At 39.1% G+C, this 26351-nt stretch overlaps 2 protein-coding genes and 1 long non-coding RNA gene across 4 annotated transcripts; 1 reads left to right on the top strand and 2 right to left on the bottom strand.

Annotated features, from left to right (window-relative positions):
- Window positions 1–2484: 2484 nt before the first annotated feature.
- Window positions 2485–9499, bottom strand: LOC113125068 (uncharacterized). Its single transcript, XR_003295096.1, has 2 exons — window positions 9385–9499; window positions 2485–3882 (listed from the first exon to the last, which is right to left on the bottom strand). It is a non-coding gene; the product is annotated as an uncharacterized LOC113125068 (long non-coding RNA).
- Window positions 9497–13468, top strand: s1pr3b (sphingosine-1-phosphate receptor 3b). 2 transcript variants are annotated; one of them, XM_026298347.1, is made up of 2 exons: window positions 9497–9662; window positions 10043–13468. In XM_026298347.1, exon 2 carries the CDS (start codon window positions 10099–10101, stop codon window positions 11218–11220), a length of 1122 nt encoding a protein of 373 aa, XP_026154132.1. In that variant the 5' UTR covers window positions 9497–9662; window positions 10043–10098; the 3' UTR covers window positions 11221–13468. The 2 variants fall into 2 exon arrangements, with proteins under 2 accessions (XP_026154132.1, XP_026154131.1); XM_026298346.1 differs by having other exon boundaries at window positions 9499–9662; window positions 10022–13468.
- Window positions 13469–14900: 1432 nt separating this feature from the next.
- shc3 (SHC (Src homology 2 domain containing) transforming protein 3) lies at window positions 14901–26056 on the bottom strand. Its single transcript, XM_026297831.1, has 12 exons — window positions 25373–26056; window positions 22477–22547; window positions 20687–20750; window positions 19589–19708; window positions 18781–18834; window positions 18332–18383; window positions 18103–18232; window positions 17222–17372; window positions 16967–17060; window positions 16676–16867; window positions 15186–15511; window positions 14901–15029 (listed from the first exon to the last, which is right to left on the bottom strand). The coding sequence occupies exons 1-12, from the start codon at window positions 26015–26017 to the stop codon at window positions 14901–14903; spliced, it is 2028 nt and encodes a 675-aa protein (XP_026153616.1). The 5' UTR covers window positions 26018–26056.
- Between the last annotated feature and the right edge of the window lie 295 nt (window positions 26057–26351).

Here is a 26351-nt window from a genome sequence, read left to right as displayed (position 1 = left end):
TGCACGGTTCCTTGTTTCCTTCACGTGACAGCTGCGTAACACAGTCGCGTGCCACCGGAACGACGCAGGTGTGAGTAATAAAATGAATGATGAGTATAGGCTCCAGCAGATCCCTGTGACCCTAATTGGGAATAAGCGGGTATAGATAATGAATGAATGAATGAATGAATGAATGACAGGTGCTTGTCTGCTCTGGGTCACAGCTCTTCTTCCTTAGCATCAGAGCTTTGAGGCATCCACATTATGGTTATAAGATGAGAGTAAATAATGGACATACAGTAATAGTATAAATGGAAATATATGAATTCACCTGAAATATAACTCCAAATGAACGTTACTCCAAGTCTGCTTGAAGTGTACAAATGCAGGTGACAGTATTGGAAAATTGTTTAAACTTTGTTGCACTGCCCCCAAGTGGCCAGAAAATTCAATTATTGTGGACCTGAATGATAAATGTTGGTAAATTTAGAAAAAGTGGGTTAATCATGTTAATCATCAGTTCAGTATTTAATCCTGTATAGATCTGAGGACAGATATAAACACAGCAGAGAGTATTTGCACAGGTGTTACTAAAAACTAACAATGGCTCTGTTCTGTTCACGTGGCCCAGTAAGCACTGACAGGGAGACTGAGCCAGCATGCACAATATCAAGATCCCAAACCTGGAGTAACCACATGGAATCCAGCTGATGTACTGAGCTGTTGTTATCAGACCACACACATGGAATTACATGGCATTTCTGTGAACTGTTACTACGATTTCTCAGTCTCATTTAGAGCATAAATGGAATGGGAGTGAAAACACAGACATTTAGTGGGGGAAATTCATACTGGCAACACATAGTGAAACTATATGTGTGTCTGGGTGTACACAGAAACCTGAACCCTCCCAAGGTGTAAAAGGTAAAAGTGACAAAACCTGCCTCCTACTGAACATCTCTAAAACCAAGAAGATGTTAGTGGATTTTCAAAGGTCTAAGCCCCCTCCTTATCCAGTCAACATCTGCGGTGCCGACACCAAAGTGGTGCCAGCCTACAATGTCCACCTGGCAAATAAGTTGGAAAGGTCATTTAACACAGATGTTCTATACAAAAAAGGGAAGAGACAACTTTTAAGGAAGCTTAGATCCTTAGACATCTGCAGGGAGATGCTGCACATGTTTTACCAAACTATGGTAGCAAGGGTGCTGTTTTATGCTGCAGTCTGCTGAGGATGCAGCATAAAGCACAAAGATGCAAGGATGCAAAAAGCTGCTTCAGTGACTGGAATGAGCCTGGACTCACTGGAGGCTGTGGTGGAGAGGTGCACGCAGAAAAAGGTAGAGGCCATCCTGGAATACACTGACCTTCTTCACAACATCCTGATGGAGCACAGAAGCAGCTGCAGGGGACGACTCACCTCTCTGAGCTGCAGGACTGAACGATACAGGAGATCCTTCATCCCCATTGCCATCAGGCTTTACAACACCTTAGCCAATGGAAGATGATGACTGGCTACTGACTACTCTCACTACAGACTTAATAAATAACTACAAGACTACCTGAATTTCCCTTCAGGGATTAATAAAGTTTATATGATCGTATCTTATTAACCTGCAGGTCTTTCTGGGTTCCGCACACTATTATTACTTAGTCACCACCTTGATGATCCTCTAAGGCTCAGTGTTGCTACACACAATAATCTGTGCTGTTTCTTGTACATGTGTATTGTGCTTGCATGCACAAAACGTTTCTAATGGGACATCCTCTGAGGAAGTTGTATGACAATGCAGCTACAAGTCAAGCACAGGGCCTGGTGAAGGTAACACGGTCTGATGTTCTCTGTGGGGTTTCTGTGAGGCCATTGAGGAAACACCTTCAAAACAAAGGGCCTTGAGAAAGCAACAGTTGTTCTGTGACAAGATCTCAGATACAAGGAACAATATGTATGACATAATTAGCTACTTACTGGCATTGGCGTCGGTGGCTCCAAATTGACTCACTGCTGATAGATTTTAGCACAGAATTACTGTTACTCAAAGCATCTATTGAATTCTAATAATATCCATATAATATATTCATAAATATAGATGAACACATGAAAATATGCATTGGATGCCACAACTAAACGCCTCAAACACAAAAGAGATAAACCATAATTAACCACATGAAGTAGCATCCTGTGGCTTTTTCCAATTTCTTACAACGTGCTTGTGCTACTTTCAAAACATTTAATTCCTCTATCATGTGCTGAATTCACAGTAAAGTAACCTCTGTGATAGCCTGTGAATACCTGCTCTTTGCACAGACAAGTGGCTAACCAAGTATAATTATACTTCCTGATTCTTGCGGTTTCTAACAGTGTTTATTAATACATTTTTACACCTAGGTTGTCATCTCTCTTCTCAGAATTTTGTTTGTCACTTTGTCAAGTCTGTAAGTGTGTGCCCTGAGAGAATCAGGACCAGGAAGGCTCCAGTGATATGGCATTTAATCAATTATGTATACAGGAATGGAAGGTTTTATTACTCAGAGCATTCAAGTCAAATCGCTAATTAACATGTCAGATTAAATGATGACCTCAGCACATAAATACAATATGTAGTCAGCTACATGAATACATTAAAATAAACTGATTGTTTCTATTAGGAATGAATCTGCTTTTCTAGTTTATTTATATCTATTCCTAACAATGAAGTGATGGAGCCACAGGTACTCACCTTACTACATGAGGCATTGTTCTCTTTCAGGGAACAGTGTAATTTTATGGCATGGCTAAAATTGGATTTTTCAAAGCACAGTATTTTTGAGAAATCAGCAGCCAAAGGAATGGGCCAGCTATCCCGTTGGATGCAGTGATATTGTTAATTATACTCAGTGGCAACTGGACAACTTGAAGGACTTCAGGAGTGTGCAAAAAAGAAGAGGAAAGTGTACAAAAGGACTGAAAATTGAGTCCCGATCTGCATGTGTGTGTGTGTCATTCTGGTCCCTGGATATTGAGAAGTCTGATGACTTGTGGAAAGAAACTTTTTCAGTACCTTTGTCCAGATGGCAGAAGGGTGGAGAGCGTGTGTGAGGGGCGGGTGTTGTCACCCACAATGCTCAGATTATGTGGTATAAGCGTCTGTGATAGAGGGATGAGCAACCCTGCTGATCTACTCTTCTGTCCTCACTAAGCAGGGTTTTGTGATTCATGGCCGTAAAGTTCCCAAACCAGGCAGTGATGCAGTCTATCATTGCTCTGTAGAAGGTAGTGAAGATGGGTGAGAATCCTCATCTTTTGCAGGAAGTAAAGATGCTCCTGGGCTTTCTTGGCTATGGTCCTGATGTTGATGGACCAACAGAGATACTCCGCAGGGTGAACACCAACAAACTTCGTGCTCTTGATTCTCGCAGCTCAGGAGCTGTTGAGTTGAACTTCTATGCTCTCCTGAAGTCAACAATAATCTCTTTGGTTTTGTTCACATTCAGGGACAGGTTGTTGGTTCTGCACTAGTCCATTAGGTGCGCCACCTTATCTCTGTATGCTGACTTGTCATTCTTGCTGATAAGACCCATCACCAGCAAACTTGATGATGTGGTTAGAGCTACACAGTTATGAGTCAGCAAGTGGAATGAGCACACAGCCCTGAGGGGCACCAGCACTCACTGTAGTGGTGCTGGAGAAGCTTTTACCCATCCGGACTAACTGAGGTCTCTCAGCCAGGAAATCCAGGATCCAGTTACAGAGGGAGGTATTCAAGCTCAGCAAGGTCAGCTATAAGATCAGTTGCTGAAGCATGATTGTGTTTATAGCTGAACTAAAGTCTATGAACACTATTCTGTGGTGGTAATGGCATCATCCATTAAATGGTTGGGACAATACACAAACTGCAGATTCCAGTGAGAGGGGCCGCAGGGCTGTGAAGATCATAAGAGAAGTATAAGAAGTGTCAACATAATTCATAAAATTAGCCTAGTTGAAGAATAAACAAGGGCTAAGCTCTAATTTTTTTTAACCTTTAAGTCATAACAATATTTGCTAGATTTACAAGAAATAAACAAAAACGTGTTGTTCTATAGACTGCCACCTTGCTCTTGGTTATGGCACAGTCAATAAGCTGTCACAAATTTCTTTCCTTCTGTCTTGGCTGATGTTACAACATGTGGTCAACATCATTATCATTGTCATCATTACTTCAGTTAGTTTTTTAGGTACATTAACTAAGATTTTACACATTATCTGATAAATCAAGTGAAAATGGGACAGAATGTGATGTCTCTCAGCCATACTTACCCATCTCTACGCTAAATGTCAACCTTGACACTTGCTGCTGCAATGCTCCCATAAAGCTGTGACAATTTATAATCTATATCTGGGACTCGTTAGTCACCTAACACTAGCTTTGGCACCAGAGGCTGCCTTTTTACATTTTGTCCAGGCTTTGTAATTCACATCGTATCTAGGAAACAGGGGAGGAGGGATTTAGTGAGTGTCTCATTTGACTCTAGTGGCTGAAAATAAATTTGGTAGAGTACTTCGAAAGACACATCTTGTGTTAAGTTGCAGTAAATATGGCTAAAAAGGCCAAATCACCTGACAATCAAATGAAAGCACCCACTCTGCTAAATTACAAAAGTTACATTACTTGTTTTTAGCAGCTAGAAAACCAATTTGATATGTGTTTTAAAGTCTGTAGTATGTGAGGTACATATAGTGGCATTGCTGAGTTTATAGTTTATCGTACACCTACATTTAATCAGGCAATAATGGTTTCCTGTATGCATCTTTGCAAGTTCCTAGCAAGCAGTCATATTGATCTCCCCAACAGGAAGCAAATAGATAACAAAGAATTCTCTTGAGAAACCATACTGGTAATATGGTCTCAAATTTAAAAAATCTATTTTATTGTGAGTTTAACAGTGTTGCTATTAAACGATCACAGCCAATAAAAATAAAAAAACATTGCATAGTATTGTAATACAACAAACAGCAAGCCATTACTGCACCTTGATGTCTGGCCGAAATGGAAATAAAGCACAGTGATCTAATGGAACATGCACTTCAGGTCTTTTTATGTAAAACTAATGTCTAATTTGTGCAGATAAGCAATATGGGCATGGTATCATTCACTTTCACTGGCACAACTGGTTTTAAATGCAGTTTTATAGTTTTAACGCTGTGCAACGCTGACGGAAATGAACAACATGGATGGCAGAAACATTCATTTAAATTTGTTTTAAGCTCAGTAAACAACCTCATGTGCTTCTCGTGTTTGTCCCGGCCTGCAAGTTGAGATCTAAAGTGAAATATTTGTTTTATTTAGTCTCATTAGAAATTCAACATTTAAAAACTTTTATATAAAATGAGGACCCCTTTGTAGTGTATGTGTAAAATATATATGATTTTGAAACTAGGTTTTGGAGCTAGTCTGTCCAGTGGTTCTTCTGTGGTGATCACACCTACAGACAAGTTTGTTCCTCTGCGTCAGCAAAGACTGCAGAGGAGTTGAAGTGAAAGGTTGAGGCTTGCTACCAAGTTTCGATAGCTATAGATTAAAGTTAATTTGCTGTAGTGACTGGCAAACCCATAAAACCAGAACACAGGTTCAAAAGAACTAGATATTCTTTTAAAATGTTCTTTTTTATCAGTTTGGATTTTGTTTGCTAAACCATGATGAACTGACTGAAAGATCAATAAAAATAATTTATGTTCCACCTTGTTTTAATGGGCCCTGTACTATACGAACGTGGTCTGTGCTCCAGACTCCAGACTCCTTTCTGGTTAACAGCAATAGAATCGCTATCCATTCAGTCAGCCAATGACCAATGACTTTTGGACATCAATACAGCTTGCTCTGAGTACTCTAGACCTAATGGGTGTCAGGGAGAAAAGCACTGCTCGTCATCTTGCTAAATGGGCTATTTCTGCACTCACTAACTGTGTAGAAGGTAGTTGCACTCAAAAAAAAAGAAAAGGAAACAGCTTTGCTTGTTACCTAGTACAGTTAAAGCATAGTAGGCTGACTGACACCTCATCAGCTAACATGAGGTCACAGTCTGCATTAACAGGAAAAGGAAACAAGTAAAAAAGTAGTCTCAAAATGACACTGAAGGAATTTATCAAATGTCACTATTGGTCTAAATAACTGTATGACGTGTTCACTGAATTTCTTTGAAGGTTATAATAAGAGACCAACATGCAGTAAGACCTCAATACAGAATACAGAATATGAATATGGGTGTGAAAGTTGCCAGTTTGAAAGATGCAACACACTTGTTCTGACATAAAAAAAGTGTGAGAGGGGAGAACTGCCAATATGGAATAAAAGTTGACTTTTAAAAATGGGCGTAAAACACAATAAAACACAATATTACATGTGCCCACACGTAGCAGACCAAGCAGTAGCCCTGGCTAACAACTATGCAATTATCAGGGAAGCCCTCAAAATGATTCCCCTGTTTCTCGTGGCTTCTGGATTTTCTCTATGTTCAGTGTTAAGTGAGTTTAGTCCATTAAATTCATGCTTTAATGGCAATGTCAGCCAGCTTGACACTTGATAATCTGTTGAGTAGTATTAATTTAGTCAGATTCATCGGCAGAATCTCAGGGGAAAAAATCGATATATCTCTCAACTGGAAACAATGAAATGGAAAATTAAAAGTGCTGCACTCAACACTGAAAGAACTAAAGGTAACAGCACCAAATATCCCTGTGGCCAAAGGAAATGACAGAACTTAAGACCTATTCCTGTTTCTGTGGCCTTCTAACGTTGGCAGATCCTAGACTAAACTGTACCACAGCTGAAAATATGCGAAACGTCTCTGAGGCCTTGTTCTGTTAAGTTGCATGCAAGAGACCGCTGTGCCTAGAAATACTGCTGCCACAAAGCCACAGGGCAGGAGGGGACTGTCCGCCTCACATTTGTAGCCCAGACTCATGGGGTGTGTTTTTGCCTCAAAATGGTAAGGGTGAAATTAAAGGCAGTGTTTTCATGTAATTGCACATGGATGTGCCCACTGCCCATGGTTCTGACCCTAGCTCTTACACTCTAATGAAGGGTTGAGAGCTTGAACAAGGCAAACCCTGGCAAAGTAATGGCTGCACTGAGGCTGGCCAAATAGAATTTGTGATGTACTTTTAGTACTAAAGCACCGGGCCCTCATCTTTATTCTATCCGGCCATTCTCTTTTAACCATTAGTTCTCTGCTCTGGGAGGGTGTTATGTTACCAGTCACATAAACTGCATTATAATCAATTATAGATGTCCTTATAATAGTTTATATGTACAGGCATTTGTGAGTGCACACTGACTTTATATTGCATTATGATTAATAATGAATATCATGGTATGTTTATGCCCTGAGTCAAGCAATGTTAGTTAAATCTATAGACAGCGAGCTTATCCTATAAAATTACATATATCTGTGTCAAATTGTGCTTAAAATCTGATTATCTCCAGTTTATACACCTTTCAATGACAAATAGGACTTTTAACTCCACCAGATTTACTTGACAATTGTAAATGCTGGTTACTTTGCAAGTTACATTTAGGTTTTTCATATAAAACAGACAGTTAGACAATAAATATTTAATGCATTGTTATAAATTAAATCACATTCACTTTACTTTTTACTGAAACCTACTTTTAGTGAAGTTTAACAAAACAATGTGAATACTTCTTCTAACCACTGGCAGTGTCACAGAGAAACTGTATACTGTATAAGGTCCAGGGCTGGCTGTAGCTGTGCAGTGGAAACTTTCCCTCAGGAATGGTTTTACCAGCTGTGAGGTCAGTTACTCTGAGGGAAGGAAGGGTATATTGTACATTACTCACAAATGAGGGGTTGGAACGTGAAGGTTTATATCTAAATAATATATTGTTATAAGAGCAAATCACACATATGGTACAATGATGAGTTAGATGAAGCATACAGTGCATGATGGTGTAAAATGGCAGCAATAGGGAATTGTAATTACTGCTAACAAAGATCTAAACCAAACAAGTGGCTGCCTCCAAAGTGGCATTTAATGAGGGTGGTCCTGCAAAAGTGAACACCCTCCACCCATGTTCCCCTTCAGTAGTCTATGAATACTCAGACATAGACTCACTCTAACCACATATTATGGGTTTGTACTTGCTGATGGTTTCATATTTGGCCCAAAGTTTATGTATATGCAGATGTGAGCCCCACATCACTGTAGTTTGCAGAAAAAACCAAGGTTTTTCCAACCATGTTCCCAGCTTGTTAATCCAACTGCCTTTACGTGGACCCACTCTGTGATTGGTCCCAGATTTACTGCGGGTCCAGAGTAACTATTTGGCTTTTTCCCTGAGATTTTCCCATTTCTGTTGGCACAGTGTGACCTGCAGGAAATGACTGAGAATTGTGACTGTAACAATGCTAATGGACCGATGCCAAACCACAGCTGTTTATTCCCCCACACAAAACATTCCTCTGAGTTAATAACCACAGACACTGGAAGATATCTACTATTTAATGATTTGGTCTGTGACACAGCACAGTATGTGCTTTGTTTGGGGAAAATTGCACGCAGTTAAATCTGTCATACAATATAAAGTAAAACTGTAACTCTTAGAATTTAGGTCATATTCCCATAGTCCACTCATCAAGTGCGTGACTCAATATCCTTGGTGCTTTCTGTTTGGAAAAAAATGTATTGCTTTAGTGGTATTTTGTGATTTCAGTTTCAAACAGTAAGTCAGGAAAGTCTCTGCAGTGTGGATTTCACATCTATTTGTCACATCTATTTTAAAGCATCATCAAGAATCTTTCTGCCTCCCAGACTCTCTTGAGTCGCTCTGCTTGCTGCCAGCCCTGCCCATCCTTCCTGGATATGAGGTCACAACAGGACCAGAACAAAGGATGGGTTGCAGTCATCTTAACTTATACTTTTATAACAAACTGTATGATCTCTCCCCATGAAACACACCACATGCAAATTAACCACTACAAACTTTTGTTTGTGTTTTGGTTTTTACTGAAGACAGTTATATGTGTAATGTGATTGTGCAGTGGTAAGATTTTTGCTGCATTTCATTAGATATTTGCTTGAAATTTGCTAAACAAATTTTAAAAAAGAACAATTAAAGATCACATGAAGGCCAGTCCAGATAATATGAATGTCCATTTAGTCTTAGTTCAGTTCAATTCATTTATATTTTGTTTCATGTTCTAGTCGAGTTATTGTCTTTATGTGACTTGTCTGCTGTAATATAACAATTTTCCTTTTAACCCACCAGTTTTTACAGCATGTAGCCAAAAGCATGGAATAAAATAAATAAAGGAATTATACTTTAGAAATATCCTGCAGGGCAACTTATTATTCTGAGCAATATCATCACACAAACATTCAGTTTTCGAACATCTACCGTAAAAACGTCATGACCTTTCACTTACCCTCATGGTTGGATTGACGTGATCCCTCAGCAGCTGACCCAGCCTTTGTGCGCTCTCTGCCCGACATTAAGGAGGAGGGAGGGGAGTGACTTCCAGCCAAGCGTCGACGGCTTCGGAGCTCAGTGAAAAGATGAGGAACTGCTCTCTGCCTGCGGACGAGAAGGAAAAGTTCAGCAGCGAAAGTGAGAAATACGCAGACTTGACGTCTTAGCAATGAAATGTGCGTCTCTCAGTGCGCGTTTAACTTTCACCTAAGCCTCGACCGCGAGCATCCCACGGTGAGTTTAAGGTCGCACAAATAGGTTAATTACCTTAACTTTTATTGTGAGCTCGATCCCTGCTCTGACAGCTCAAGGTGATGCAAAATTATTATGTTCCATTTTCTTATCTTCCATTTGGGAAATGCTCTAATTTTTCAATGTAAACAGTTATATTAAGTTTTGACAATATATGTCTGATGCGCTTTTAAAGTCTGTTTTCTAATTTTAATGATCTTATGTTGTCATAGGAAATAGGAGAATCAGACTATGTATCAGACTAAGCCATGAAATGCTGTATTAGTGGATGACACCACTGAGTGAAATATATCAGCTGCTCTCTGCAATAACACTCACGTTGTTCACATCACCCCCTGCAGCTAACCACAGTGCATTTACAGACACTGGACTCCCTGCTCACTTTTGACATCCAGTGTCAGCAGCTGGTGTTCTGAAGATGATCAACGCGCAGGTATACCTCCACTACAACTACACAGGAAAGCTGGACCACAGGCCCACTGTTGGCACAAACCCTGGCACTGTGGACATCAAAACCATTGTATGTCTCATCATATCCTGCATCATTGTTCTGGAGAACCTGACTGTGCTGGTAGCGATATGGAGAAATCACAGATTCCACAACCGCATGTACTACTTCATTGGCAACCTGGCTCTGTGTGACCTGCTGGCTGGTGTTGCATACCTGGTCAACCTGCTCCTGTCTGGAGAGAAGACCCTGCAGCTCTCACCTCCTCTCTGGTTTGTTAGAGAGGGAAGCGTCTTTGTGGCACTTGGTGCTTCCATTTTTAGTCTCCTGGCTATTGCTATAGAGAGACATCTGACTATGATCAAAATGAGACCCTATGATGCCAACAAGAACTATAGAGTGTTTCTGCTCATTGGGACCTGCTGGCTGATTGCTATAGCTCTTGGAGCTTTGCCCATTTTAGGCTGGAACTGCTTGGGCAACCTCCCTGACTGCTCCACAGTCCTCCCTCTCTACACAAAGAAATATGTAGCTTTCTGTATCACTGTTTACATGGTTTTGCTCTTAGCCATGTCGGTCCTTTATGCCCGCATCTACATCCTGGTTAAGTCCAGCAGTCAAAAGGTGAGCAAACACAGCAACTCTGAGCATGCAATGTCCCTGCTGCGCACTGTCATCATTGTAGTTGGGGTCTTCATTGCCTGCTGGACGCCCCTCTTCGTCCTGCTCCTGGTGGATGTGGCATGTAAGCTGCACTGCTCTATCCTCTACAAGGCTGACTGGTTCATTGCTGTGGCTGTACTTAACTCAGCCATGAATCCAGTCATTTACACTCTGGCCAGCAGGGAGATGAGACGGGCCTTCCTGGGTCTGCTGTGTGGCATTTGCTACAGGGGGAGGGCTTCTGCAAGTGACAGTGGGAACAGGCAGTCACTGGAGCCCAGCCAGAGCCGGAGCAAGTCATGGAGCAGCCAGAACAACCCCTGCCAGAACCAGCAGAGTGGCAGACAGGCAGAGCTGGAGAATGAGCAGAATATGGACCACAACGAGGTCTCAGTGGTGACAGGAGGGGCCATCCCGACTGTCTTATAGTGACAGAGAAGACTGAAAGAAAGGAGTAATTAATCTACAGTAGGAAGGCAAAAAGGTGGCTGTAATACATAAAGCATGCACATGGGCCTTTGCGTAGTTAGAGTGGAAAGAAATGATAATGAAAGGGAAGATGATTGGTCGATTTAGAAGGTGGATTTTTTTGAATGAAGACTTAAGACCTACAGGCTGCAGGGCAGTGGTTTCTCCTTTGTGCTTGATATTCATATATCTGCATCATAAGTAACAGGGTAGCTCATTAAAATTTCCATACTTGCTATTAGAATGATTAATGCATGAGGCCAATTGTGTTGACTCAGTCAGTTTTGAATAAATGGTGTTACCCTTGACAAAAAATACATTTACTTATGTGGTTATAGATGTAACCATGTAATACAAATGAAGTGAAGTGAAAATAACCTGTAGTTAATCAAAAGTGCAATTATGGTAGCCTACTGCAAAACAGTGTAGTAGTGAAGAATGATGTAGACAATTAATGAAAAGCTATTTATTATTCTATACAGTCTGTAATTTTATATTTACTCAGTAATATGCTATATATTGTGCAGTTACTGTAAGGAAAACTGCTTTGTAAATAGTATATTTGAAATAGGTAATTGTGGTAAAAACACGTTAAAAATGAAAGAATATGTTACCACTGTGCAGAAAAGTATGTGATGCAGTTGCTTCATCAGCAGTGCTTCATTGAGACCAGGGCTCCATCTGCTGGCTGGTAATGGCAGTCTTCAATGCTAAAAAACAAGTCTCAAGAGGCATGTGAATGCAGCATGTGCATTCAAGAGATCAGAGAACAAGATGTGACTGTTTATAACAACTCTGACACAATAAAGTAAAATGAAAAAAGTAAAATCCTGCATAAGGATCATTTACCTGGCTCACTGGCTTACCCTTGCTTTCTCCACACCTTTGATAAAAGTGCATGGAAGTAGGAAAAATATTTTTTTAATAATTTGTATGAACCAAATCTGCACAATTTTAGAAGAAATTGTGATGTGTCTAAAATGCTGCTCCTACCATCAACTAAAATGGGTAATTGATTATTACAGCACAAAGGGAGTCTACACATTCACGGTTTTATTGCCAACAGTCATACAGAATAATGATAAATCCATACAACCAAAAGATAAAATCTGTAAACATCATTTGGACTTCTTTGCTTTTATTTCCTTTTTTCTATACTTGTTCCAAAATAGTTCTGTGTGATTTCCTCTGACAAAGAATTATATTCAGAATCTGGAAATGATACATTTATAATATATAATAGAGAGGGAGGGAGAGAGAGAAAACAGTAGTCTCAAGCAGCAACACGCAGCAGGGCAAGACATAACCTCTAGTGAACAGGCATACCCAACTGAAGGTCAGCTATTGCACTTTGAAGAGAGAGAGAAAGAAAAATAAAAACACCATTTGTACAAATAAAAGGCACATTTTCATCAACAGAAATCTGGAAAGAAGCCATGTTCTTATTTGTGTCCCAGCATATTTGGTTCTATAGTTTCTTTATGCCACACAGCTAATCATTACGTTATCAGAGAGATTCAAGTAAGCAGTTGTTTCTGCTATATATATGCTTTGTTTTGCCAATGCGATTGTACAAATTTGCTTTCAGAAATTAACACTGAGCTCAAAATAATTCTTTACATTAGCACAGTGCTTTGTAAAAATTTAGCACATTGTTCTTTCTCCCAAGATATTAGATTTGATGAAATTATGTCGCAAAGAACAAAGTAAAAAGTTAATGGAGGATAAATGTAAAAAAACACAAAAAACTCCTCAGTGATCTTTCTTCTTGCCTTTCACTCAAGCCTACCATTATGTTAGGCTCTTCCTCACATGCTCAAACACATCCTGAGAAGCAAACTGAAACATGGGACACAAGGAACCAAGAAAAGTCTGGCTGGATTTAACCAAATATTTTTTTATAATAACCCCAATACTGCTTCTTTGCTAAATATGTATTGTTGTGAGATGTATGTACTGTACACTCCCTCTTTGCAGCAAAATACAGGCACATTATATTACATTGCATCTGTCTTGTCAAACTCATTGAACACATGCTGATTTTGGTTCAACTGAAGTGGTCCAGTGCATATCGAATACAATGCCCCATTCATTTGGTATCCATCAGAGTACTGACAATAGTAAGGATGAGAGCATTTAGAAAGTCTGTGTACTACTGTGTATGATTTCTATAAGCTTTTTCAACACTTTCGATTCCCACTCTGCAAAAACAGTCGGTGTAAGCTAAACACAATAAACTGTGTGAGGAATGGTTGCGTACGGCGGACTGCAAAATGCAAATGAACTCTGACCTGTCAAGCAGTTAAGGTTGAAAACTTGTTTCGTGGAGTTGGATTTTCCTCTGTACTGTATCACTGTAAGTAATACAGATTGCAGTCACTGCTACTAACAAGTGATAAAATAAGGTAATTGAAGTGTGTGTGCCTGACCAACAAACAAGTACTTCTATAATGACATCTAGTGGCAAAATAGTAGTGGTACCATAAGATCTCCATGCCAAGAAACAAAAATCTTATTAATCTAATTAAATAGGAAAGGTGATTGAATATTGAACACTGTGTTGAGTACACATCGTGTGAACGCAAAATTTGTCTAATTCAGTGTTTTAAGTGAAAAGTGTAAATTACATCTACTTGTAGTTTGTCTTGGCACAACTAACACAAATGATCTCATGGATCTAACTCTGATTGTGCTATTCATTTGTGATCACCGAAATAATAACTTTTAGAAATTCACAAAAAAAGTTAATTAAGAATGTGCGAATATCCACTGCATGACTCAAGCCCCAAAACTAATCATTAACTACACACCTAAAAGAAGAATTCAGAGAAAACCAATTTGGAAATAATCACTGGTTGAAAAGCATAAATATTTTACAGTGTCAGCATACACAAGCACCTCGTTCAAATAAAGTGGTATAAAGACCTACGAACAATGTCCACAAAAACAGTTGATTTTAAGTCATGCGGCTGCAGTGACACAAGAAAATACTTCATAAAAAAGGTTATCTTTAAAGCCATTGACAGCACTATGAAGGATGCCTGATTGCACCCTGACACTTTGTGACTACTGCAAAGCAAAACACATTCAGTTCTTATCCCCAATAGAAACAGGTCTTATATAGTGACTAAGTGACTGAGCTGTCACACTGTTGTTGAGATTAAAGGAGGTTTTTTTCTTAAAGTAATTCATTACAAACAGCATTTGTTGTCCAAACTATTTTTGTTTCCTCAATCTCTTAGCTAATGGTTCCTGTAGAAATGTGGTTGTGCTTAACAGACAAAACTAAAATTTCAGATTTTTATTCTAAAATACTCTTGGTAACACCTCTTTGAGGTTTGATTTGCACTTCATCTAAACTACAAGTACAACTGTCTTTTTTAATCATTCACCAAATCAAGATAGTATGTCCAAATGCACCTATGTCTTCTCAAAAATATAGCATTTCAGTCATCACAACAAAATAACAACAGTTCTATAAATAATTTTTATCTTAAATCTTGCGCCTTGCAGTGCCTCCAGAAATAAACTGCAAGCCATTTTTCCCAAAAACACCTTCAGCAGCACAATTTCTCTTCAAATTTCAGGATATTAGGAAAGACTGTTCAAAGCTTCCCATTTCCCATCAGGCATTGCAAGTATCACTGTTTTCTTCCAACGGGTTGTAGAAGACACAGTTCACTTCCGGCTGATACAATCGGCAGATTGTTGTCACGGTGATGGCCAATAAGGTGGCTAATGCTGTCAAATACATGATCTTTTGTCCGTACCTTTGAAAAGAAAGAATATTGTAAGTCTTTTTTTAATGTACAATGAAAAATAATTGACTTTGTTCTTTACTACTCACTTATTTCATCTCATGCATTCATTTTTATCTACAGCATCTCCCTGCAACACTCTCTACATGGCTTTTAACCTTGTCTTACCGTGCCCTCAGGGTCCACCAGCAGTAGGTGCTTGGCAAGTCCATTATGCATGCCTGTCAGTACATAGGACCCTGGGTTGGTAGTGCTCTTGCGGACTAAAAAGTCCCCGTCTTCTTTCAGCAGTTTTTCAGCATCACGGCGGCTCATTTTGCCATGGTACCATGCCTGACCCTCCAGCTCCTCTTGTGCACGGAAGGCCAGGGAGCGCACAAGAAGAGGGCTTGAGTTGTCCACAGATGCTGCCTTGTGGAGACCTGACACTTGGGACTGGGCTTGACCCTGGGACTGCGGATAGGACTGAGATTGAATGGCATCCTCAAAGGGCTCTGGTAGAGGTGAGGTCAGTGTAAAAAAAATGAATGAATACAGGAAGGATATCTCTGGCAAAATTTTTAACTTTACATCTCAAAGCTGTCAAGTGTTAGCATGAAAACCTAAACAAACCTCCTTTCAGAAGCACAAAGTCATTATTACTTTGGCTCAAGAACAGCAGCAAGTTCTTCATAACAGTAAAAAGATTGTAAATGCACAGTCAGCGTTGGGTACAGTTATTCTCATTTAAGCTCCCTTTTAGCTATTTGTGTTTACATTGAATCAATAGATATACCGACACAGTCACTGGATTATTCTGATGGAAAAAAAATGTGATGATACTCAAGCAACCATTCTCTGAACCATAGGAAATATTTAAATGACCACAAAGGTCTAAGTGTTGAAAAGGACCATTATTGCATGTCGTTTTGTCATTTTAGCCATGAAATGGGCACTTTAAAAGGTACTCTGTTGTTTTTCAACACTAGTAGTGCAGGCAATAATTTTATAAGCAGATCTCTGTCTTGTCTTGTACACGTGAATGTGAATTTTATAATTCTCCATGTTGCAGGTAAACAAATGTACAGAAAAGACATTTTACTGTGTCCTCCATGCTTATACATTTTGTAGATATAATGTTTGTTTCCACTAGGGGCAGTATCACAATTAGCAAAGTGAAGTAAGGTCAGAATGGGAAATCAAAAAGCCACTGTAGCTGAACAAAGACACTTGGACTTAGATTTCAAATAATAACAGTTCAAATAACAGTTCACTGCTCACATGTAATTTGTGTCATGGATTCTTCATATGTAGTCACACACATCATTATGTAACTGACTTTTAATGTATAATAATAGCTTTGCTATTATAATAGACAAAAGCTAAGGCTGTAGTTGAAAGGAGGAAGGAATAAAGCTGTACACTGACATTAACACTGCTCTCCTATTGTCTACGTACTGACATGATGTTATTATAATACCACTCTGGAATAACGGAGAAACAAAAGCTAGGAAACCTCTATAATTAACAACTCTAACTGAAAAGTCATCTTACAGTGTTACTGTGAAGGCAAGGCACTTGAAATATGTTATAACTGATTTTACATCAATGAATGCATTGAAATGCACTATTCAAAGCACATAACAATTAAACTTGAATACACAACAACCAAGACTTACTCATGTCAAATAGGTCCTTCTGTGGACTCTCTTTGACTGCGACCACCATGTCCTTTGTCACATTTTCCGTCTCTGCCTGGAGTGCTGCAAGCACCTGGGCATCAATCTGCTGGGTGTTCACATATGCAGGCACCTCTGCTGCTTTTGGTGCCTGACCTTTACACTCAGGCAGACTGGCTATATCAAATGATCCTAGACATTTGAACACATCATCATCACCACAGTTCAAGTGAAGAAATGCTCAAAATTAAATGCATCTTATGTTTAAGTGATATGAAATGTGAATTTTACCCTGTTGTATGAATATGGCCTTTCTTTCATCTCCCCAGTTTTCTACACAGTGGCGTCCTTGGTAATATGTCTGATCTACAGAACCTGGGCCCATCTGATAGAATACAGACAGTGGATATTTAAGACATTTGTAAATTATATAAAATATGAGTTTATTTAATGAGACATAACATAAATTATGTTAATTATATACAAAAAAAGTACCAGAACACCCAAAGTCCACATGTAAATGAAAGCTACTTTGTTCATTTGTACCTGGCATCCATCAGGTGCACTCTGATTGGTCAGCCGCATGTCAATGAAGCCCCCGGGAGGTGGCATCTTGCCTGGGATGTTGTTATAGTAAGGATGTTCTGCTGACTCATCCTCTTCCTCTGTCCATGGTAACTCCTCCATGTTTAATACCCTGGGCAAAACACACAAGGTACATCTAAACTACCCTTAATGGTTCTCCTTTTGCCTCTATGATAATTTCCTCACATCTTAGCTTCTTCCACTAAAGACATAAGAAAAGATGCAAAAGTGATTCATAATGTTTGTAATGTTCTATAATGTTTTGCAGAAATGGAAATATTTTAGGCAAACTACAGGGATTTTCAGCCTCACATTTGACTGAAAGGAAATAAAAGATTTAAATAGGAAATAACAGATCATGCAGAGACAAATATTTCTAATGAACTATGGTTCTTTTTGTCAGTCAGATCTACACATCCGCTATTTCTAATTAGACTGTGAATCTGAAAAGTTATTTTGGCATTTTTGGCTTTATTTTCCACTTTGGAATAAAACTATGATGATGTTCTGACGTTTCAGCTCAGCTACAAATTCCTATTCATTAAGAGATGCCTAATGAATAGTGGTGGCAGGCTGTTAAAAGGTTTCTGTACAGGACAGTTTTGTGTATCCTCACTCATGATTTTTAGAGCTCCTCGATCCTTGCTCCTTAGACAACACTTAGATTTGGGATGGCTTTCAAAATGAAGGACTAGAATCCAATTCAAGCCAGATCAAGTGGCAAGGAATGATCAGATAAGGGAACTGGGACATACCCATGGTTTGATCATGAAACTCCTACAGGCTGAGTATGTTCTGTTAGCGAATGTGTTCTCTGCATGTTTTATGTGTGTGCAGCTCGCCTGTCGTGCGTGGAGGACAGCTTGCTTGACGGACACTGCAGGTACTGTTGGAATCGGAGGTCAAAGGCCTGGCCGATGGTACTGATGACATCCTGAGCCAGACCATCAGAGCACTCCAGGATGTGACATGCTGGTGAGGATCAAAGCAACACATTTGAAGAGCATGTTGTATATTGTATTATGAAACAAACACAAATAAATTAAATAAAAACTAAAAATTAACACCAACCTCTTCTGTTAACAGGGTCCTTTGCTACATAGGCAACATAGTCTGTTGTGTCCTAAAAAAGCAAGTCATACCATTTACAACAGTTGCAATAATGTCTCATACCTTCTATATAACACATAATCTTTTTTCATTAAGTCATCCTTATTACATATTAGTTTATTGGTTTCACATTTTCTAAATGTGGAGTAACTAATAATGTAATATTATTTTGGAATAAACAGTCTATACAGTACAATGCCTGCACTGTAAAATAAATGCTTTGAATGAGTACTACACAAATTCTAATAAAAAGATGGAATGACAATATACAATTATAACTATAAATAGTACCTGTCATGTGCAAAAATAGTGTATTTCAAATTGTGTTTGAAAATCTGTGTTGTTTGAGGGGGTTAGGTTTTGATAAGACAGATGCTAGTTCATTTGACAAAGGACACAGAATTACGTACAGGGTCTCCACCTGATGCGAAGGAAATGGACTGCATATGATGGTTGGCTATGATCTGTCAGGAACAAAATTATATAGCACATATACGTTAGCAAATGCTTCTTTATACACATGTACAGATAATAAGGCACATGCATTCATTATCTGTTCTGCACAGTTCCCTCTAATACAACAGTCCTCCTTTAAATCTTCATGGAGCTGATAATGTTGGGCTATTTAGCTATTTGTTGATAATGTTGAGCTATTTAATGTTGAGCTATTTCTGACTCAGTGTGAGTTACTATATGAACACCTTGGATTATTTTGTTACTTTGGCACCATCTGCTGTTACCATTAAGAATGAAACTAAGGTAGAGCATAACACAAGACATCAATTAAAATCCCTAACAGAAAAAAATATTTTACCAACAAAATAACAGCCTAAATAAAGTCAAGTTACCAATGGCTAATAACTGGATTTCTTCTATCATAGCAAAATTTAGAAAAGCTAAATTTAGAAACAAAAGTCCTACAATCACTTTTTTGTCTTTTTTCAGTTGACAATAGAAATTTATACACAACTTTGGGTACAAAAATTGTTTCTAAAACACAAGGCTCACTTAACTCTCTGAGCGTTCTTGCATATTACATGGCCTTGTTCAGTGAACCTTCTTTAGGTATGTCGCTTTTTTCCTGACTCAGAAATTCTTTTGCAGAGCAATAGCAAACAAACAGTATACGTGGTTACTGGGATTCCTGTCCCAGGCTCACATAGTAGTATCATTAGATTGAATTGTAGCATGTATTGTTAACAAGGGTTGCCAACTGACCTGTTTGCAGTCAGGTGTCATCAGGTTGAGGCTACTGGTAGAGATGTTTAGGTGGATGGACATACCGGCAAACTGAAGGTTGCTCTTGCCCAGGATACTGGACAGAGCTTTGGATGGTGGCTAAGAGAATCAGAAGAGCACAGATACAAATTAAACCAACTACAGCAAAAATGTTTTTTAAACCAGGGTTACAAAACATTGTACATGCTTAATGTACAATACATTTAGATATGTACAATACAAGGCTGGAAACAGAGAATCAGGTAGACTCATCCTCTCTAAAGATAAAATTTAGCTGGTTGCTGGCTGTTGTGCCTACCTCCGTTTTGTGTTGATTGTAATTTGAGTCACACACATTTCCTAACACTTAATACTGTTGTGAATTGTGACTTCAACAAAGAAAGAAGGCAAAGAACCAGGTAAAATTAGTCAATTACATTCATAATTCTTAGTATCAACCTGATTTCATTATAGTGCCTGCCAAAATAACATTATCTTATGTCTATTTTGACAGAGAAACTAGCCGACACTGATTTTGTTATCTACTCTTCCCTGACATTTGAACAAGCTCTAGAGAGCAGAGTAATGCTTCATTTCACACCACACATTAATACACAGCTCCGCACATGCTGTGGAGACACACCACATGCACTCACATAAACATACACATGAGCAGACACACACGCACTGGCTCAGCCTTCCGATCACAGATATTGTGCACTACATGAGTCACTAAGTACTGTGCACGGTGTGCAATGCATTGTGGGCTGAAGCTACGCCCACACACATACAGTCCCATACCTCTTCATCTCTTTTCTTTCCTCAGCCTCTCTAAGAACAATCTCTCTCTCACTCACATCATTTCCTCATCTCTCTCTTTTTCCCTCTCTTTTTACATGAAACGATGAGAAAAAAAGATCTTACTGAGGAAATGCTATGAATAGCACATTGAAGGCTAAATGAATATCTAATTCTGTTTCCTCCTTTTCTATCTGCTATACATTTCACTAATATTCATTTTTCTCAGTTTTCTTGATGTGGTCATCACTTCTCCTGTGATCAACCTCTCTATCCCTCCCTGTCTGTACATCTATGTACCTTTCTCTTCCGCAGAGCTCCTTTGGTCCCTGGAACAGCCTCACACACCAGGCTGATGGCTTCCCTAGAGGGACGGACAGAGGACAATGAAGCCAAGATAGATGGACAACCAGCATGGCATTAGGTTTGACTGTATAAACAGTTATCATTCATGATTAAGTACTTTGCCAGCAAATATATTTTGTTATCTAGGTAGGGACAAGACTACAGCCATGCCATTGAACCTGTGCTTAAGCTAAATGCTGACATCAGCATTCTAACCTGCTCACAATGGTAATACTACCATACAGATGTTCACTGTCGTTCATTATATGTTTAGTTCTTTATGTCTCTTGACATTCTTCTATCTATTTCTCAAGGTTTTGGTGTAGGCTACACACTGATTGGAGGAGATGAACTGATGATTATGCTGGTGCTGAAAACTGCTTTAATTTGAATCAATGAACATATGTAAGATGAAATATGCCTCATCTGTAAAGACAAAAACATGAATCATTAAACTAAAAAGAGAAAAATAGTATTTTGCATATACCCCAACTCTTATAATAGGTTATAATACATAACAATAAATCACTCCACAAAAGATTCAATAAGCAGTGTGTTTAGAGTGTCTCATGTGATGCCACAGGGAATATTATTATTGAAACCCCATTACTGTATACAGTGTTACACATGCCAGTTAAAGCTATAAAATGTTTTTTTAAAACACTGAACCTCAAGATAAGTGAAATGTTTCACCTTCAGAACACATCACTACAGTATCATTTTCATGTACAAGACAGAATATGTATATCAAATTATAACTAAAGACGGAGCTGATTTTGTGCAAACAAAGTCCCCTGTGAGACAAAGTGAATATTGATTTCACGAAAAAAAAAAAACAAACAGAAATGTTAATTTCTGTATGCTTTCTAGGTGGATAAACTACACACAGCAGTAGGTTCTTTTACAAAAGGAGAAATCTAATAATAGCAATGGCATGAGACAACTTTCTCTCTTTGTCTCTCTGTTTCTATATTAGAGAGAAACAGAGGCACATACACAGTGAGAGAGAGTGAGAATGCATACCATTGAACTAGCTAACATTAACACTGGCCGGACTTCAGCAAGTCAAGCAGAAAAGTGGACATGACACAGAAAGATTGACTGTTGGCCTTTGCCTCACTGTATCATTGATCAATGATTTCAAAGATATACATGGAGTCAAAAAAAATTCCATGCAGACTGAGGTCACAGGCACCCTAAATACAGTACATACATTAAAATAAATTAAAATCTAATCCCATTTTAAAATGAGCTTATCTATAATACTGAGAACTAATTTTCCTGCTAAGCATAATGAAAAGAAAAGGCTTTGTTTGCTTACTCATAAAAAAAAATTACTAATTAGTAAAAAGTGTTATTGAGTATTATAATATAACCGGGCACTGACAATAATTCAACACTTTGAAATCTTAACACAAAGATTTTCAATGACAGACTGAACAGAAAATACAATTTATAGAGTTGAACTAACAGTGCAGTTTTAAACAATACATCTTTTTCTGATTTCTATTGACATCTCTCTCTTTTCTGTTTTTTTCTGTTTGCCATACTGTTAATGTCATTGCTTGTTCTACCATGTGCTTCTCTTTTTTTTTTTTTGCCTTTGCTTCTGTTTTTTGTTGGGACAAGGTATCGAGTAATTGTTATCAGCAACTGTTATCATAGTTTTCATGAGACTGAGTCTTAATTATGAGCAAAACTCACAACTCCCAAAGGTTAGAAACCTACATTGAGCGTGAACATACCTTGTTATTTGTGACCTTGTGGTGAAATCCAGGGATCTCATTGACCGAAGGACTTCTATACAGCCCAGATACTGGAAAGCAAGAATGAAAATCCTTTGTGAAATAAATATTTAATAAAATGCCAAAGGTTACAAATTTTAATGACTGGCACATTGTAATGTACAGAAAAATACACCTGACTTTTTTACCAACTGAAAGTCCCTAAATTTAAACCCCTGCAGTCCTTAAATATACTGTGTACCAAATTTCTACAGCAGTAATGATTAACCTAACAAGATACAGGGGATTAATCCATAAAGGGGAAACATGGAACATGGCTGAACTTATTTTGTAAAGCTGACATGGCACAGTTGTTTAAAGTTATAAAGATGAAGGATTTCAAAACACATCACACATGAGCACATTTAGTTAATGTACTGTATCTATGCAAGATTAGTGCATTTACAAGATTGACTGTGTTTATCAGAAATGAATAAAAATAGATTCTCTCATTTTATTACAGAACTTATGTTATAGCTTTCAACACTTTAAGAGTATCAGCAGCACACATTGTTAGGTACGCCATACACTAATCCAACAAATCTTCCCTTCACAAACATTAAATGCAGTTTTTATGTGGAATGTTTTTTGTACTGTAGAAAGTTCTGTTTATGTTATATAGATTTGCCTCATTAATATAATAGGGTGAACTAAACAATAGAAACAACCTTAGACAAAAATGGTTACTCTCCATTCATTATGAATCCTAGGATGTGTCCCAGGATGTACTGCATTTGTGGAAGTTAGCCATCATCCCTTTGGCTCACCTTTGTATGCACAAACACTTGTAAATAAGAGTGTACAGCTGAATTAAACTTGTATTATATCCCCAAACATGTTACAAGGCATTAAGAAGCCACTGCTGGTTTGCCATAAAATCATTTGGAAACTGCATCAGTGTGTTACTATACCACATGTGGTGACTGTAGTCCTCTCCCTTAAAATTATCTTCAGCAACAGCCACCTACTCACATTACAACAACTCTTCAGAATAATATTGCACAGAGTGGGAACATTTTGTGCTGTCCTATCATTATCAGCATCACATTCATAAGCTCACTGTAAACAAAACAAGACATCCAGACACACTAACATTTCTATTTTCACTTTCAGAAAAAAGTAAGTTATTAGAATCATAACTTCCATGTTATGAAGCCCTTTCTCTCCAGTGAGCATTTTGCAAGCAACAGCAAACAAATACATTTTTGTCAATGTAATGTTTGCCAATTTATTTTTTCTATTTTAAGACCTGTGAGTTTGGGCACACTATTCAGCGAGACCACAAACATATCAAACTGTTGTAGAATTGGTAGAGACCTATTTTGAGCACATCAAGACAAAGTACATGATTCCTACAGTAAAACTTAACTACAGATTAACAGCTAATAAGTGATCTCAGTAAGCAACATAGACTTACAATTATTGTACAGTGCATGTGAGTGGCCTACCACACACACACACACACACACACACACACAAACACACACAAACACACACAAAGAATAATCACCCAAATATATTTATGGAGCTTTATAGTGTCTTTAATCTAATTGTTTTGTTTTTCCAGTCATGGCTTTATTGTCCACTCTCACCACTTTTACAGTACAGTTTTCAGCTGCAGAAAGCAAATGCTTCCAGCAAAAAAAAAAAAAAGTTATAAAAAGTGTAAATGTAAACAGTGTCAATGTTAATCAATGTCTTTTAGAGTAATGGTGTATGATGTGAGAGGAGTGACCACATGACACTAATTAAAAGTGCTGTGAGCACAACACCATGTCAAACTCAATACACACAGAACTCTAACCACACGAAAAGCAGGGGGTAGGGGAACACAGTCCAGACCCATTTCCCCTTTCACAGTGTGGATGCTTTCAGCAGCATTGACTGGACAAATAAGCGCTCTCTGCCTTAATGCAGTTAATGGAATGTCATGCTGGTCACAGATACTGTAGGCTTTGTTCAGACAAGCTGTAGTAGGTGTCATATGATGACAATCATACTGTGTAATTTAATTTGGAATATAACATCTTTCACCTGGAAATGCTGCTTAGTGTGCTCACTTGGCCCCCCAAACTAAATATTGCTATTTGTTCAATGTGCTGCATAAATAAAAGGAAGGCAAAGATCATTCCTTCAGGCAAATGCACAATTTACTGGCACTTTTTGGTTTTGGTAGAAACCAAAAATTCTTTTCATTCACTTCACACCTTGAAGAGCTAGGCCTGAGCATCATCGCTGCTAGTGACTCATTGTCGGCATGATGACATTCTCAGCTCTCCATCCTTTAAATGATGTATGATGGATGAACAACATTAACATGAGAATTGGTGATGATTAACAAACATGCAGTGTATGTCTTTTTTCCTATGCCACCATTTCACTATCTGCGAGGTAATACAGCCATAGAGCTCACGGAAATGTACAACATACAGAAATAACATCACCATGGTTACAAAAGCATAACGCTGTGGCATCACATACATAAGGTGGACAGGAATATTGTATAAATTTACATGTTTGATGTTCAAAATCGATCTGATAAATTGCTGTTTTGGTTTTACCATAGGTTTTTCCCTCTGCTCTTCACCAATGTTGATCTTCTCCATTTCTTCAATTATTCAATGTCTATTTTCAATTCGCTGCCCTTTTGCTCAGCCTTCTGCTGTAGCCAACCTACATACACCCACTCAAGGGCATGTTGTGATGTTCAAGTAAAACTACATCATCTCTCTTTCATCCCCCTTGCAGTAGCTCAGCTTGAGTCATTGAAACAAAAGAGAATGAACTGGGAGAATGGGTAAAGAACACAGAGATGGCAAAAACTAAAATGACAGTGGGAAGCAAAGAGTCCACCAACCTTTACAATGTATGTCACTCCTGGACCAGAGATCTTCTCACTCGAGTGTAGCCATCCTCTGGAGGGTTTGCTCACCAGTCCACCACCTCCACCTGGATTCCAGTCCTCTCCACCGGGCTGCAGCTCATCCAGCCTGCTTTTCTTGCTCATGCTGATGGCTGGCTCCAGCTGTGAGCAGGGGGTTGAATGGGAGGCCAAGCTGCACAGAGAGCCGCCCACACCAGAGGCTGCAGCTGCCGTTGCTGCTGCTGTCGCTGCACTGGGGCTCGGGCCACTGGAGCTGCCTGAGCCCGATCCCCCACCCCCCTGCAGCTTAGACACAGCCAGGTCCTTGACAGCGGAGGGCAGACCCTTGATACCCAGTAAACTGCCTGAGTTGCTGAATTTCAGGCTGGACACCTTATTGATGAGGGTACAGAGGGTGGTGCCTCCATCTTCCAGGTGGTCAGTGCCGTGGCTGGTAGGGGTGCTGGAAGCAGTGGTGGTGGAGGAGGCTTGGACCTCAGCTGGGGGTGTGTAAGATGTCTCGGCTGCAGACTGTGGGGTGGCCGAGACCTTGGGGTTCATGGACAGGCCGTGGAGAAGCTCATCGACGGATGTTACGGACTCATTCCTGAAACGGTTGTATTTGGTACGGTGAAGCATACCCTTCTCTCTCTTGCTCTCTCCCCTCTCTCCACCAACTGACACGCACAGCCTGCCTCTTTCACAAGTGTGCTGGCAGACGTGGCTGAGCCGCGCTGATTACCCTCTCCTGTAACATAGCAGCAGCAGTACAGGCAGCAAATGCCTTTTAGCAATCACAGGCCACCTGACTGTAATTTTCTCTATTGAGGTTACAGTGGTGGTTGTGTTGAGCTGATGCTGCTGCTGTCGCCAAAGTCGAATCTCCTCTCAGTAAAATCCAGAACTGCAATCCAATCCACCAGAAAGAAATATACAGACCCAATCCATGGAAACAACACTGAAGCAGAGGAAG

The sequence above is a fragment of the Mastacembelus armatus genome, chromosome 12 (genome assembly GCF_900324485.2).
Source record: "Mastacembelus armatus chromosome 12, fMasArm1.2, whole genome shotgun sequence".
Lineage (NCBI taxonomy): Eukaryota > Metazoa > Chordata > Actinopteri > Synbranchiformes > Mastacembelidae > Mastacembelus > Mastacembelus armatus.
Note: the sequence above shows the minus strand (reverse complement) of the source record. Positions and strands in the feature narration are given on the sequence as shown.